Below are 16,228 nucleotides of genomic sequence, written 5' to 3'. Positions count from 1 at the left end.
TCCACAGACTCATTTACGGTCTATATTCATACATATATGTAGTACTAACTACACATTGTAGCTGAGCAACAGTACATGCATTCAATGTTTTGAGGAAACTCCAATGACAGGTATCGTTTGTATAGTGACACCATACAAAAGGTACATAACGTATTTCACAAGCGAGCCGCCCACACAAGCGAGCCGCCCACCTAAACTAAAACACGTCTCGGGATTCGCACTTAGTCAATTCAACCACCCACTATGCCACCAACTCGCTCTCAAAGCTCTCGGAATTCAATTGAGCAAGAGGGTAGGATTCTTTTAGCTATTCAGGCTTTTAAGAATAAAGAAATCTCTTCAATTCGTGAAGTGGCGCGCGTTTTTAATATACCGCGTACAACTTTACGCGATCGCCTCTCCGGCCACACTGAACGAAGCACTACACGCGCAAATTCCCATAAATTGACAGAAATAGAAGAGGAATCTCTTCGAAAATGGATTCTCTCTATGGATTCTCGTGGAGCAGCTCCCCGCCCTGCTACTGTACGAGAAATGGCGAATCTTTTACTTCAACAACGTGGAATAACCCCAGCTCTTTCGGTCGGCGAAAACTGGGTTACGAATTTTATAAAACGATACCCTGATCTCTCCTCCCGATTCTCGAGACGCTATAATTACGAACGTGCGAAGTGTGAAGACCCAAAAATCATTTGTGAATGGTTTGATCTCGTTCAAAAAACTATCCTTCAATTTGGGATCGACCCCGATGACGTTTATAACTTCGACGAGACTGGTTTCGCGATGGGGTTAATTTCCACAGCGAAGGTGATCACGAGGAGCGAATTCTACGGTCGGCGCTCGCTTTTACAACCTGGAAATCGCGAGTGGGTGACTACTATTGAGTGTACAAATTCATCGGGTTGGGCCCTCCCACCGTGTATCATTTTCAAAGGCAAAGTCTACTTAGAATCATGGTTCGAAGGCCTACCAAACGACTGGCGAATTGAAGTTAGTCCTAATGGTTGGACTTCAGATGAAATAGGAGTTCGCTGGCTTGAAAAGCTCTTTATTCCTAGCACTTCTCTACGTACGAAGGGGGGTTATAGGCTTCTAGTTCTTGACGGACATGGAAGCCATTTAACCCCTAAATTCGATGAAATTTGCGAGCAAAATAAGGTTATACCAATTTGTATGCCTCCGCACTCCTCTCACCTTTTACAGCCTCTCGATATTGGCTGTTTTGCTGTGTTAAAACGATCATATGGTCGGCTAGTGGAGACAAAAATGAGAAATGGAATCAACTATATCGACAAACTTGACTTCCTCGAAGCATACCCCCTCGCACGGATTGAAGCTTTTAAACTAGAGACTATCAAGAATAGCTTCGGAGCAGCTGGTCTAGTACCTTTTGCACCTAATCGAGTGATCTCGAAGCTTGATATTCGTCTTCGAACTCCTACCCCCCCTCCAAGTAGGGGGAGCGATTGGGACCCAAAAACGCCCTCGAATTACGTGCAATTACAAAAGCAAGCTTCGTCAATTAAAGCTTTGCTTCGTACTAGATCGAGGAGCCCTCCGAGTCCGCTAAATTGCGCGATAAATCAGGTTTTAAAAGCCTGTCAAATCACTATGCAGTCTGCTGCTTTTCTCGAGAAAGAAGTAAGCGATTTACGTGCCGCCAACGAGAAGCAGAAGCAAAAGCGTACTCGATCCCGGAGGCAGATACCTGCTGAAGAAGGCCTTTCAGTTGAAGAAGCCTCTGTATTAATTATACAGCAACAGGAAGCAGGTGAAGCACCTCCTCCGGGTCCCAGTATACCTGGAGAATCGGCTATTCAGCCACGTACACGGCCCCCCCGGGGGTGTGGAATATGCAGATTGCCAGGGCATAGAAGAGAAACATGTCCAGATAGACCAATTAGTCAGTGCAATTAATTTAATGGCGTTTTGGTTGAGATAAATGCATTTAAAATTAATGGGTTGGGATAGGTGGGCGGCTCGCTTGTGTGGGCGGCTCGCTTGTGAAATACGTTACTTATATCAAGAAATTTTCATTGAATTAGTTTTTGTATTAGACTCGTGCAACTTGAGTCGGGAGCGGTCTTCGTGCATTCCGCTATGTATGTGCATGCAATAGTGAATTTTGTATCGTTTGTACTTTTTGTACCTTTTGTATGGGAACATCATACAAAAGATACATAATTTCGACATTTCGGCAAGGGGTCGTCGGTAACACCCGGGTCTGGTAAATGGAATTAGTCAAATCCGTGGGCCATACCCCTGCAATTCAACATCTCCTACTATACCTATACTCCCCGTACTCAGCTCTCCAACATCTAGAAATGGCCATTTTGTCAGCGCTTCATATATTAAGTGCGTAATACCGGAAAACCGCGCCCCCCGGCTTATTCCGCCAATGAATCATTGACATCCTCGTCAAGTCCCACCGTTATGGCTTTCCCCGCACGCCCCAGATCTTTCATAGTATGGCCAATGACAAAGCAAAGAAATACCAATTCGCGTCATCAGTATTATATTTTCGTTTCAAACTAGCCATAGCATGCACCATCCGCCCCAAATGGAGAAGCTGCTTAATACGCGGTCGGTCATTCGGTCCAAGGGCTGTGTACCATTTAAACTGCGGGGGTGTCTGTCCTCCCGGCATTCTCAGTTTTCTTTCTCTTCATCATCCCCATTTTATATTTACCGCATACATCATGAGCGAATGTCCTGTTGCACACAAGAAGAGCAATGTTGCTGGAGGTGGCACCCGGTATGGTCCCTAGTTCCCCTGGGATTCTCCCTCGGCACATACCATATACTGCTATGGTTCGAAATACTAATTTTATGCTCCAGCAACACTGACTGGTGGCCCAATTCCTTGAAGCTGGGTATCCTCCGCCAGCATACTGATGCTACCAACCCTCAAAGCAAGGACTTTGATTATGCCACTGCTTTTAAGACCCTTGATTACTGGGGCCTCAAGAAGGACCTCCACGCCCTTATGACCGACTCGCAGGATTTCTGGCCTGCTGACTTTGGTCATTATGGTGGACTTTTTATCCGAATGGCCTGGCATAGCGCTGGAACATACAGAGTCTTTGATGGACGCGGCGGTGGTGGCCAGGGCCAACAGCGTTTCGCACCATTGAACTCTTGGCCCGATAATGTCTCCCTTGGTAAGTACACTAATAATCGAGCTGGAATTTATATCATGCTGATACGTATCTTCTGTTTCTAGATAAGGCACGCCGACTGCTTTGGCCTATCAAACAGAAGGTGAGCATCATGCATAGAATTGTATACTTAAAGATTTCTCTATACTAATTCTGGTACTTAGTATGGTGCTAAAATTTCATGGGCGGATCTTCTGCTTCTAACTGGCAACGTTGCCTTAGAATCTATGGGCTTCAAGACATTCGGATTTGCTGGAGGTCGTCCGGACGTCTGGGAAGCCGATGAGTCGGTGTACTGGGGAAGTGAGAACGTCTGGTTCACTAATGAGGCTCGTTATGAGCCCGAGACCGAAGACGAGAAGACCAAGCAGAGCAACATCAAGACTCGTGATCTCGAGGATCCACTGGCCGCGGTCGTCATGGGTTTGATTTATGTCAACCCTGAAGGTCCCGATGGAAACCCCGACCCTGTGGCTGCTGCCAGAGATATCCGTATTACATTTGCTCGTATGGCTATGGATGACGAAGAAACAGTCGCCTTGATTGCTGGTGGTCACACTTTCGGCAAGACACACGGCGCTGCCCCTGCTGATAATGTCGGCGCGGAGCCCGAGGCCGCTGGAATTGAGTCGCAGGGCCTGGGATGGCAAAACAAACACGGCTCCGGAGTAGGCCCTAATGCTATCACCAGTGGGTTGGAGGTGACTTGGACCAGTGCTCCTACCAAGTGGAGTAATCTCTTCCTGGAATACCTCTTCAAGTTCGAGTGGGAGCTCACTAAGAGCCCCGCTGGTGCTAACCAGTGGGTCGCTAAGAATGCGGACGATATCATTCCCGATGCCTTTGACCCAAGCAAGAAGCACAAGCCTCAGATGCTGACCACCGATCTTTCTCTGCGTTTTGATCCCGCCTACGAGAAGATTGCCCGTCGTTTCCTCGAGCACCCTGATCAGTTTGCCGATGTCTTCGCCCGTGCGTGGTTCAAGCTGCTGCACCGTGATATGGGTCCTCGTGCTCGCTGGCTGGGCCCCGAAGTCCCCAAGGAGGTCTTGCTCTGGGAGGATCCCATTCCTGCTCCCAATTTCGCCCTGATTGACACCGGCGACATCATTGCCCTGAAGAATGAAATTCTTGCAACCGGCATTGAACCTACCAAGTTGATTGCCACTGCCTGGGCATCGGCTTCCACCTTCCGCGGTGGTGACAAGCGTGGAGGTGCCAACGGTGCCCACATCCGTCTCGCTCCCCAAAAGGACTGGGATGTCAACAACCCAGCCCAGTTGCAAGAAGTCATCAGTGTGTTGGAGAACATCCAAAGCCGCTTCAACGGTGCTCAGAATGGAGAAAAGCGCGTCTCAGTGGCTGATCTGATCGTGCTTGCTGGATCTGCTGCCCTCGAGAGATCCGCGGGTATTCCTGTTCCCTTCACCCCTGGCCGCAACGATGCCACCCAGGAGCAAACCGATGTTGAATCATTCGGCTGGCTTCGGCCCTTCGCCGATGGTTTCCGCAACTACGGACACTCAACTCGCCGCGTGCGCACTGAGCAGCTCCTCATCGACAAGGCACAGCAGCTGACTCTCTCCGCCCCTGAGCTGGCCGTTCTGGTTGGCGGTCTGCGTACCTTGAACACTAACTGGGATGGATCAAACCATGGTGTCTTCACCTCCCGCCCTGGCCAGCTGAGCAACGACTTCTTCATCAACCTGCTTGATATGAACACTGTCTGGAAGCCAACCGGCCCTGACAGTGAACAGTTTGAAGGGCTCGACCGCAAGACTGGCGCTAAGAAGTGGTCTGCTACCCGTGTTGACCTGATCTTCGGTCACCATGCTGAGCTCCGTGCTCTTGCTGAGCTGTATGGCAGTGCCGATGCCCAAGATAAGTTTAAGAAGGACTTTATTGCTGCCTGGGACAAGGTTATGAATTTGGACCGTTATGATATCCCTTATTTCCCTGCGACCGGTCGTCCTCGCCTGTGAATAATTTGTCGGCCACAATATAGGCTTCTCTAGTGTTACTTAGTTGAATCATCAATGAAATTTTTAGCATCACTATGATTGCATAATTTAACGTATTGGCGAGACTTCTTCCATTCCTTAGAGTTTTCCTGTTCTGCTGCCTTACCAAGCTCGGGTTCATTGACTTCCGGCCTTGGGCCTAGAGAACGAGGGGACAACCGAATGCTCGTTCATGAGAGAAAGAGACAGAGAGCGAAGTGATTGGCTATCCGACCCAATATGCTGCTCATGTTGTGTAATGCGATTGTTTGATTTTGAAATATATTTTCTTAGGATGCTGGACTGTCGCACGGGAGATGGGGGATTTAGTCGGGCAGTGAAAATCTACGCAGGTGGGCTCGGGATGGATGATTATCGATTATTTAGGCCAGCATCCATACTAGGTAGCTCCGAGCGATCATTTCTCTAATCGACAACTCTTCTCTCCCTACCTTTCCGCCTTATAGGCTCCAACATATACACATACAAAAGTTAATTTAAAGTAATGATTATTTAAACATATATATCGATCCAACCTCCTGTGCGTTGGGCTGAGTACAGTAAGATATATCAGATTTAAAAGCAGTGATCTTCACTAATAAACGGCAATATTTCGCCTAATACCGCAATTTCCCGTTATGTCCGAATTGTGCGAAGGCGACTAGACCAGCTTGTTACACCAAGCATTTAAGTATAAACTACTGACGCGTAGACAGGGAATTTGTTTCCCATCTAACTATCTCCTGGATTATCTCTACACAATGCCTCTAAAAGTTCTTATTTGTGGCGGAGGTGTTGCAGGTCCAGCCCTGGCTTACTGGCTCGCTCGACTGGGTCACCATGTTGTTATCGTCGAACGTTTTCCGGCACTGCGAGCAACAGGTGCCCAGATCGACCTCCGCGGACAAGGAATTGAGACTGTCAAGCGCATGGGTCTCATGGATACTGTTCGCGGAAAGCTCGTTGACGAAGAAGGCGTCTCCGTCATTGACAGCAGGGGAAAAGTCAAGGCGGCGTTTCTCGCTAATAAATCTGGAAAGGGTGCACAGTCTCTGACATCCGAGTATGAGATCATGCGTGGAGATCTCGTGCGTATATTTCACGAAGCAACAAAAGACAAAGTCGAATATGTCTTTGGTAAAACGGTGGATAGCTTCACAGAAAATGAGCTAGGGGTAGTCGCGTACTTCTCTGACGGCTCTTCTGACACATTTGATCTGCTTGTTGGAGCAGATGGACAAGGCTCGCATGTCCGAAAAAATATACAACCCCCTGGTGCTCCAGATGAATATCGCCAGCTCGGAGTACACATGGCCTACTGGATTGTCCCACGGACTGAAACAGACACCAATATGTCCAAGTCATACATCATCCCGGGAGGCCGAATGATCATGACCAGAAGCCACAGTAAAAGCGAAACCCAAGTATGCTTCATACTTATATCCGACTCGGAGGAACTACGGAATATGCCGAAGACTTCAGTTGAGGGGCAAAAGGACTTTTGGGCCAAAAGGTTTCACGATGCAGGGTGGCAGACCGATCGTTTTATCAAGGGGATGCACACTACAGAGAACTGGTTTTGTCAGAATTGCGTCCAAATCAAGACAGATACCTGGCACTCTGGTCGGGTTGTCCTTCTCGGTGATGCAGCACACTGCCCTTCTCCCCTGACTGGCCTGGGGACCACTAGCAGTCTAGTTGGGGCATATGTCCTGGCTGGAGAGCTTGCTCGCGGTGAAAATTTGTCCCAGGCATTGCAAAATTACTCCAAAACATTGCGACCATTTATCGATGAGGTTCAGCAGGTCAACATTTGGTGGATCCGCAAGGCAGTCCCCACTTCGCAGTGGGGAATCTCTATTTTGCATCTCATTATAGGACTGGCTTGTTTTCTTCGCATACCCCAGCTCATATCACGTTTTTCAGAAGATGGGGGTGGAGACTGGAAACTCCCTGATTACCCGGAACTGGACGTCGATCACACTAAACTTAATGGGAACTAGGACATGTGATTTGATTATGATGTACTCCCTATGTTGTATACGAAGGGCTAAACTCGAGTGCGATAAGGGGAATATTGCTTGGCAGAATTAATTAATTTATATATACGGAGTATGTGCTGCTCCTACCATCCTATCTACGGAGTACTCCGTAGGGTTTAAGCGCTGGGATTTTCGGATAAGTTCGATTTTACGTGTCAACCTTCACCGATCTGGATATGTTGGATCTTTAAGCGGTCAATCGGTGTATCTATATTTGTTTTTGTATTTCTATTGTACTCCGTAGACATGACTTCATTCTGCTTGTAACATAGTATGCCCCTTATCTCTTTATATATTTCCAATTATAACGGTTGCCAAGCCTAAATAAATCGATATCGATCCGTTCCCATTATTCTCCTCTTTCTCGCTACTCCTTACTCCGAACTCCATATATCTTCAAATCATTACCAATATCCAAATTCATCTAAACGAGGCCTGGGCTCCTATTGCGGAGCGCCACTAGCGAACAAATGTGATCAGTGCACAAATCCTCGCTGGGTTTCTTTGTTCGAAATCCCGGCGATCCCTGTTTGGCGCGCCGATAGCTTCTCGATATTTGACCATTCGTTTGCTGTGTCCAATAAGCCCTCACACCAACATGATTAAGGGGGAGGAAAATTCAGATTCTTCTGGGATCTTCATATTCCCATCATTGTTGGTAATACCCAGGTTGTAATCCATCCGCGATCATTAATTGTCTACTGAACCGGAACAACTGGCTCAGATCCCCGTGTGCTAGCACCACCGTATTTGGCGCCTTTTCTCTCATTTATGCGCCAGAGAATTATTCCCCAGTGGCGTGGCCCACCCTCGAGACCAAGAGTCAACCTTATCACGTCCCACCCCGGGGCCTAAGATGAGGGGCTCAAGACGATTCTCCATAATATCCGTCAGCCAGGTGGGACCTGTGTCCGAGCTCTGATCGATATACCTTTTACTTTCCCAACGGTTGATTTATCCACCTGGCCTAACCCATTCACATGCCATGGATACTCCGATGACCTATCTCCCTTCGGAGGTGAGCGACATTTTCAATGCCAACATCACGATCCTCCAGACGGTGGCTATGTTTGCAATCGGAGCATGGAACTCATTGGAAGTCGTGATAGGCATATTCGAGCGGTTCAAAAAGTATCGTGGCCTATACTTCTGGAGCATGCAAATTGCTGCCTGGGGAATATTGTTACATGGCATACCGGCTCAAATTCGCTATACGACAAAAGGCCCTGCCTTTGCCATGTCAGTCCCGTTTATCATAGGCTGGATCTGCATGGTGACCGGACAAGCGGTAGTGCTGTATTCAAGACTGCACCTCGTTGTGGCCGACGTCCGCCATGTACGATGGGTCCTATGGATGATCATAGGGAATCTTTTCATTCTTCACATTCCCATGACAGCCCTCTACTTTCTCAACTTTGGTAATGCACAATATATGCTGGCAGCAGCAATCTACGACCGCTTCCAAGTGATAGGATTTGCCATCCAAGACACGGTGATTTGTGCCATCTATGTCCGCGAAGCATACCGAGCGCTCAAACCCGTCGTCGAATACAAAGGCATCCAGGGGCGAGGAATAATCTATCGAATCATCATCGCCAATCTCATGGGAATCCTGCTCAACGTATTGATGATTATCGCCGAATTCAAACTGCACTACATCGCCATCAGCTTCAAGACAGTCGCCTACAGCATCAAGCTGAAACTCGAATTCCACGCCCTCATGCAGCTCCGTGAGCTGACACGAACCTACCCCTGTGCTTTATGCCAAGGGGCTAATGGCAATACTCGTTGTTCAAGCGAGGTCAATATCTTCGATATGTTCGCGCGCAATTCCTCGTCACGGGATACCGAGGTGCAGGCTATCTCTGGTGCTACAGCGATCGCCAGCCCGGCGCATTCAGTCCGGCACAGCGACACATACGATTTCCATGAGGCAATGCGCGAGACCTTGTCGACTGTGAACTCTGATGAGTCACAGCCAAGTCCTCGGCCTCGAATCCATTCGTCAGATACACGGTCTACGGTTGAAATGACATTGCTCGAGCGCCCTAAGTAAGGACATGTGTTGACAACTTTGAGGGACCCAATTTTTCATGCACACTTGTATATACTACAAGATGAACCTCGACTGAGAGTAGTTGAATCATCAATCATCACTGGGCGGCTATCTTTTTTTACTTTATACCCTTGTCGCTATTGACATGCCTGTTTTTGTTCTTGTTCTTGTTGTTGCTCTTGTTTTCGTTGTTATTATGTGCGGTAGTCTGTATTAAATTTTGTTTCAAAAGTTTGTATGTATTCATATAATTTAGTATTGATTGAATTGCTACATGCCATCTATCTCTCAGAACGATCGTATAGAAGAGCATCACGCGGTATAGCGTGAATGGGAACATGAAATTTCAAATAGAGTATCTGTTTATTTTCCGAGTGAAATCACGAGAAAGCAAAGAAGACCTATAAGACCAACACGTGTGTCGGGGATTGGTTATGCAGATGGAATGTCGATATAACAAAGACACTCGTCATATCTATCAGAGCCATGACAGCCTCATAAGGACTAAATGGCGGGGGAGTTATTTAAAAAAGAGGGATAATGACGTGAGTGCTCACCGAGGTTCAGAATGTGGGCATGGGAAGTGGATAATGAATAGGAAAGATGAATGGAGTGCGGGATGAAGTGACCAGGGTGGACGCCTGAATTCCCAAACTGACATGGGCGGCAGGTTGTCTTTGTTTTCGATCGATCAAACACTTTAGAGAGAGGCAAAATAACCGCGATTCTCCGATTCGCCAGACCTACAGGCACTTTCAGCTCCCGAGGTCGAGCGACTGGAGTTGTCAGTTTCAAGATTAGGATCTTTCACATCGTCAATATAGCGAGGCCTTAGATAGATTGAAGATCATTGAATCATCGACCGAGACATTGAGTAGGGAAGACCCAGTTGGCAGTATCAAAAACGTGATATCTAGCTAATGGCCCTCAACATACGGAGTACATAACCGACTGTGATCAATCATTGGGCTTTGAACCCTTTTTCATTAACTCCGGGGAGTTGGGTCTCCCAAAAAGTCTACCAAGTAATGAGTCAAATATTATAGGGATGCTAAATATAAACCATGTTAGAATTATCAGAAACAAGTCTCTTATTTCTGAAGTATAAGTTGCAAATTGCCATATTTAGCTTCCGAATGAAACTTGCTAGCCGAACAGGATATTGACATGACCTTACTTTATCATCTAAAGAAGATACCGGAAACTCTCGATCTCGCGATCAGTCCTGTTCGATAGCTCATCCTGTAACTCAGCTCCCATGTTTATCTGCTCAGGCAAACCATACAACCTGTCTCGTCGATGATTCTCCCACGTATAGTAGGAATATAGGCACAGAAGGAAAAATACACTCAAGACCAGGCCTGACATAGAAGCCTTGATGCCAGTCTATAATAGAGAATTATGGCATTAGTTTAGATGCAATAGAAGTTCTGGCAAGAATAAAACGACCACTTACTGGGTACGATGGCTCCTCCGAGGCAAGAAAAAATTGCGGACCCACGATATTTCCCACACAATATGCGATGAAAAGCAAACCGCTAACAACACTCTTCTTCGAAAATCCGGCCACATTAGAGGTAATAATACTGAACGACATGGGAAAATTGATTGCGTAGACGACGGCTAACGCCATCCCAACGATTCGTCCAGCTTGATTTTCGGGTTCAAGCTTCCAGATAAGGACCAGACCGATAATAGAAATCATTGTGGAGAGACACATTCCTAATATACGGGCAGATGGAATAAATGTCACGGTGATCGAGGTAATCAGTAGAAACACAATCTGGGCGGCGCCCTGAGGCATTTGCATGATAAGGGCTTTAAGATCGGAGAATCCGAACCCGGCAGTGATAATCGAGGTAAACTAAAATAGTGTAAGCTTTCAGCTTCAGCCACAATAAGGTCAGTACTCACGCTTGTAAGACCTCCGTTGGCCAGGCTTGAGGCGAAAGAGTTCAGAACTAGAAGCCAAGTCTGGGGGTCTTTTAGGGCTTCAAGAGCCTGTGACCACTTAAACACACCCATATCCATGACTCCAGTTTTGTTCTGTAGCGTTCGTCGCACAGCAATAGCACGCTCATTGGGCTTCAGAAATATGGCGTTGGCAGGTGAGTCCGGCAGCAAGGCAAATAAGACGAGACCATAAGTTGAAGTTATGGCACCAAGAATAAGGAACAAGAGTTTCCAGTGGGTAATGACTGACGTGTTAATAGTCCCAATACCGTAGGCAATCAACCCGCCAAGGAGCACAGCAACAAAGTTTCCAAAGTACCAAGCAGATTGTCTGGAGCTTATCAGTGAGTCCTAATTGCACCCATATTTAGAAGACTTACCGCAGGGGTTGTTCCTCGCGTTTATAAAACATTCCCGTGAGCAAGGTGAAGCCCGGCGCAATTGCCGCCTCGCCTACTCCTAAGAAGAAACGGGCGGCCATAAGCCCACTCCAGTTAGAGCAAGCAGCATGACACATTAGGGCCCCGCCCCAAAGGAAGCTTATATAGTCAGTCTCATCATCGGCGCTATGGACCCTTCAGGGGAGAACGACCTACACTGAGACTGCGATATATTTCCCAATGGGAAGTCGGACGACAATATATGAAGTAGGCCTGTTGTCGAATCAGTATTTCTGATAAAAGGTAGGGCGTGGTTGGATACATACCAACTCCAGGCAAAGTATCCAAAATAGAAGATCGCAGATGCCCATGCATATTGTGCTCCGTGCATGTTCTATTATTTTCTGTCAACATATATTCACCGACCAAAAGCTGGATATGGATACATACTAGATCTTCTCGTAAATTAAATAGTGTCGCCTGACTCAGAGCGAGTTTGTCGAGGAATTGGAGGAAATATGCGGCTCCCATCAACGGGATCAGACTTCTTTGGATCAGCCTATACATGGTTATAATCCGCCAGAATACTCACATAAGATCGATCTTCCACAAAACTCTTCGTTCCTCCTCAGCTGTTGGTTGAATAGCGAGCACTTGGCCAAGATCAAGGTCCCCACCAAGCAACTCACTTCCTCCCTTCATATCCTTCTCATCTAGGTTGGTCTCGTAACGTTGCATTCTGAAAATGATACAAATGCAAGTCCACTAAATCAGGCACATTCGGTAGCTTCCTATTTAAAGACCTATCAAGCCGGTTTCGCTCATTTTTTGTTTTTGGCAAAATATACTGATACTGAACAGATGCTTTCCGCAGTCGGCTTACCCCATCTTTCAGGAGAAGATGCGCAAGTGCCTCCACCAATTGAGGCCTATGGTTTATCGTTCAAATATATTTAGACTTTCTCCACGATATTATTCCCAGAAGATTGCCGACGCTACCAATCAGATGATCCTCGGCACCCCACAATCCATGTTGGAGTCAAGATGGAGTCGGTCTGGGAGGAGGCCATCCACTTTCCCCTCAGCGGATACTAAGTACGGCAATAGGTATAGGGTCCGCTATTCATTATCGGCATCTGGCATATGGGTCCAAGCGATGTAGTTATCTATGAACACGAGACCTTCGAGATAGGCTTAGAAGGGCACTCTATTCTGCAGCGATTGTTGATAGTCTTTGTACTGATAGGGAAAGTTGTCGATTAAGATTCGTCATACCCTCATGCAATCTACACTTCAGCATACATTAATATCCATAAGTAGAGCCCGTAAACACACTTGAAGAATGTGCCTGAAGAGGTCTCTGGTCCAAAAAGATCCTCATCTCAACGATTTGCAGATCCGACTCATCGCGACCCTCCAGATCGAGGACATTGAACTCGCGGACTCGAACAGCAAACTGGTCAGGATCCTCGTTGAATGTTGTTTCGGATGTTGCTTCAAACATAACAGTTCGCTTCATCTGTATTTTCCCTGCTAGCGGCGCATAGAGCTGTGCTTTTTGGGCGGCATCTTCGTCCGGAGCGGTCCTGTTGTACGATGTCTGGACAGGGCCTCTGTCACGCCCAAGGTTTATATCCCAGGCGAGATGGACCTGGTGGCGGAATTTGCAGACATGACGGCTGCGCACTTCGAGCAGAGGGACTACCTGGCTTGCGGCTGTTGGGGGATCGCTGCCGATGAGGATGGGAGCACTGGGGGTGAAGAAAGGAGTGATGAGATTCTCAGCGGGAGTGAGTGAGTCTAGTGCTGGTAGGAATCGTTGGAGAAATTTAAGACCGGGTGAAGCTGTGGGAGGGATGGACTCGTAGGGGCCATGGTGGATGGTGACGGTACTTTCCATGCTGCTTCGACTACGAGAAACTATTTTTTTAGATGTAAATGTTTTCCAACTGATGTTGGCCTCTGATGGCATGTCATAGCGACGTAATATTATCATTGAAGTAGTTACATCATGAGGCTGAAAATTAACAAATCGTGGGCGTCGATAGACTGCATTAAATTATTATTGCCAATGTAAATCTGGCATACATGAACACCGCAGTCCTATGGTGGATTTGGCGGAATTGAGTGGAACTTTTCGTAGTGGTTTGATTGTACCACATGGTATATTGTACAATCAGCAGGAATTGACAGCAACACTGTTCGAATCTCCCGCAAGAATGCAGAAATGGACAGGCATCAGGTCGTGAGGAGCTGCGCAGATGTTTTGTTGCGCGAGCAAGATGAAACCAGGAGATTTGGTTGGCAAAATTATGGGTTGGTTTTGTAGAATTGCGGAGGCGACTTTGTTGTAAAAACCACACGAAGCAAAATGTAAAGTGGCATCGGTGACTCCTTGGAATATTCGCCGTATATGTGAAGCAAAAGCCGGTGGGGGATTACCAACGCCGGCTTAGTTGCATCTGTGAAGGATTATTTAGGGCTTTGATCTAATTGATAGAAAAAAAAAATTCGTGATCACCAGTCCGACCTCAAGATGGATGCAGGGTCTCGTCAGTCGATCGGGTAGATGGACGAGTTCTGCGCTCAGGGCTGTGCAAACTCTCCACAGACAATGTGTTCCAGCCTCTCCGTGCCCCGGGGCGCGGATCCCGTGGGACTGCATGAGTGACATCCGATGTAAACTGGGAAGGGTCCACGAAGCCAGGGTATTCTTCGTGATCCGACGAAGTGGGTTGCGATCGAGGATTCTGCACGACATTGACTAGCTTTCCAAGGACACCGAACTCAAGCTTCAGCTTGATACTGTAGACCATGGCCTTCAACGTGGTCTGGAGCGAGTAATACCCAATGTATTCCACAACGAGTAAACAAACGTCGAGCAATATGATAACTGCGTTGATTGCCAACAGCTCATACATGATTCTGGTCCGCCGTCGGTCCTTGTCTGGCATCAATTTGAGCAGCTTCACAGTCTCCGTAATGTAAATTCCCGAGATGAGAATCTCTTGGGCGCAGAACCAGGCCAATTGCAACCGCTCCATGACATTGTATCCGCGAATCATTGAGGGAGCGGAGACGTATGCGGTACAGAAGGTAAGAACGGTCGTTGGTATTAAGAGAATGATCGCGTCAATGATGATCAACCAAAGAACAAACCGAAGCACTTTGTTGCTCTGGACCACCAAATGAAGGCGAGAGTATAAGACCATCGATTGGCCTGGGACCATGACATAGAAGCCAATAGTGGAGAGAGTCAAAGTGAACCATAATGGCGCCAGAGAGAAATGTCCAAGCAGGTAGCCAATGGCGTGAGGGATCACTCCCAGGACTACCGAGAGCAAAAGCGTCCAAAAGTAGAGCCCACGATAATGAGAAAATGTCAAAAACAACAATATGAGCAATTCAATAGCGTTGTATAATGCGATAGAGGTGAAGATGATCATCAATATCCGCACTACCAGCCTATTGGCAGAGTACCCACGGAGCCCGTCGGGAAATTCCGATAGGCTTGTCATGATTGACTCAACCAGCCTGGCCGAGAGATATATTCAATGTTGATATTGGAAAGACCGTATATTATAGGGAGGATATTTCATGCCCCACTTGGTGAGAACCCCGGTACACTTTGCTTGAATTGTACCAGCTTCACAGCCATCATAGTTATGCTAGTCCGAGCAAATCATTTGCGCCAATGGTGTGTATGCTGATTCAAAAGGTACCGAGGTCTGAAGCTCGCTGATCGGGCAAAAATGAGTGGAATTTCAGCAGAGGGTTGAGATCGGTGGGAGGATGTGATCGTCGCGAGTTCGCCGAGGAATGCGGAGGTCAACTTGGAGAAGTTTCGGTGATGAGGTCAAGGACTGAATGCAGGAAGAGAAGCTAAGTGAATGTCCAATGATGCAGTTATATGTATAAGTCGAGGTCGAGAGGGAGAAGAGAAAAGTATCCCCAGCCCATTTGCCTCATGCCAAGCTAAGCCGAGAAAGGGAACCCTTGGAACCGCCACACGTGAACTTGACTTTTTTTTTTTCCAATTTTAGTTCTTTGCTCCGTAAGGGCTTGGAAAATTAATTTGATCGGATGATCTTTCCCGATTTCGAATTTCTTGTTATTTTCCGTTTATATCCGTTTATATACTATAACATTGAACTCAAGTTGTAAGGTGGCTAATATGGTATGGTTACTGTGGCTGACGCGGCTGCAGTGCCCAGATGCAATTATTTACTCCGTGCTGTGTACAACATATATTCCACACCATACCTTCGAAAAAGAAAGATGTCTCAACTGCCGAGGTGAATCTTCAGGTTTTTGCGCTAACTTTCAGCCCCGTCATTGAGCGGGGAATGGGACCCTAAGAGGTCTCGCCTTACAAATTAGTCATCTTGCGGAGAATGACCCAGAACAACGAACAGTTCGCTCTTCGCCTATGGGGTATCTTGTGACTTGGGGACTTCCAAGTAATATGAACAATGACCCATCATTTTCGGCCCGTGCGCAAGATCTTCCCGGAGATCTGGCTGCACAGGCCATGTACTTTGTATAAGGTACGAGCATTATCGGAAACTTGTGGCTTCGTCTGAAGAAGTTGACTGGTCCGAGTCATTATAGTCACAGTGGAAAATAAGGTAGATAACGC

General features: G+C 47.1%; 6 protein-coding genes across 6 annotated transcripts; 3 read left to right on the top strand and 3 right to left on the bottom strand.

The window, feature by feature from the left end:
* Positions 1–2,699: 2,699 nt before the first annotated feature.
* On the top strand, positions 2,700–5,140 carry cat2 (bifunctional catalase-peroxidase Cat2; the record flags this gene model as incomplete). Its single annotated transcript, XM_057255596.1, has 4 exons — positions 2,700–2,755; positions 2,839–3,161; positions 3,224–3,261; positions 3,323–5,140. The coding sequence occupies 4 exons, from the start codon at positions 2,700–2,702 to the stop codon at positions 5,138–5,140; spliced, it is 2,235 nt and encodes a 744-aa protein (XP_057109458.1).
* A 779-nt stretch (positions 5,141–5,919) lies between these two features.
* N7479_007901 (Monooxygenase FAD-binding) lies at positions 5,920–7,161 on the top strand (the record flags this gene model as incomplete). Its single annotated transcript, XM_057255595.1, has 1 exon — positions 5,920–7,161. One exon carries the CDS (start codon positions 5,920–5,922, stop codon positions 7,159–7,161), a length of 1,242 nt encoding a protein of 413 aa, XP_057109457.1.
* Positions 7,162–8,185: 1,024 nt separating this feature from the next.
* On the top strand, positions 8,186–9,256 carry N7479_007900 (uncharacterized protein; the record flags this gene model as incomplete). The annotated part of the gene is made up of 1 exon (XM_057255594.1): positions 8,186–9,256. One exon carries the CDS (start codon positions 8,186–8,188, stop codon positions 9,254–9,256), a length of 1,071 nt encoding a protein of 356 aa, XP_057109456.1.
* Positions 9,257–10,441: 1,185 nt separating this feature from the next.
* On the bottom strand, positions 10,442–12,327 carry N7479_007899 (uncharacterized protein; the record flags this gene model as incomplete). The annotated part of the gene is made up of 8 exons (XM_057255593.1): positions 10,442–10,642; positions 10,713–11,120; positions 11,171–11,540; positions 11,590–11,748; positions 11,806–11,862; positions 11,916–11,983; positions 12,040–12,133; positions 12,182–12,327. 8 exons carry the CDS (start codon positions 12,325–12,327, stop codon positions 10,442–10,444), a joined length of 1,503 nt encoding a protein of 500 aa, XP_057109455.1.
* Positions 12,328–12,892: 565 nt separating this feature from the next.
* On the bottom strand, positions 12,893–13,489 carry N7479_007898 (uncharacterized protein; the record flags this gene model as incomplete). The annotated part of the gene is made up of 1 exon (XM_057255592.1): positions 12,893–13,489. One exon carries the CDS (start codon positions 13,487–13,489, stop codon positions 12,893–12,895), a length of 597 nt encoding a protein of 198 aa, XP_057109454.1.
* A 631-nt stretch (positions 13,490–14,120) lies between these two features.
* Positions 14,121–15,107, bottom strand: N7479_007897 (uncharacterized protein; the record flags this gene model as incomplete). The annotated part of the gene is made up of 1 exon (XM_057255591.1): positions 14,121–15,107. One exon carries the CDS (start codon positions 15,105–15,107, stop codon positions 14,121–14,123), a length of 987 nt encoding a protein of 328 aa, XP_057109453.1.
* Between the last annotated feature and the right edge of the window lie 1,121 nt (positions 15,108–16,228).

Source organism: Penicillium vulpinum (assembly GCF_028829585.1).
Source record: "Penicillium vulpinum strain IBT 29486 chromosome Unknown utg000003l_segment0_segment0, whole genome shotgun sequence".
NCBI classification, from domain to species: domain Eukaryota; kingdom Fungi; phylum Ascomycota; class Eurotiomycetes; order Eurotiales; family Aspergillaceae; genus Penicillium; species Penicillium vulpinum.
The sequence above is the reverse complement of the archived record's forward strand: the minus strand, read 5'-3'. Positions and strand labels throughout refer to the sequence as shown.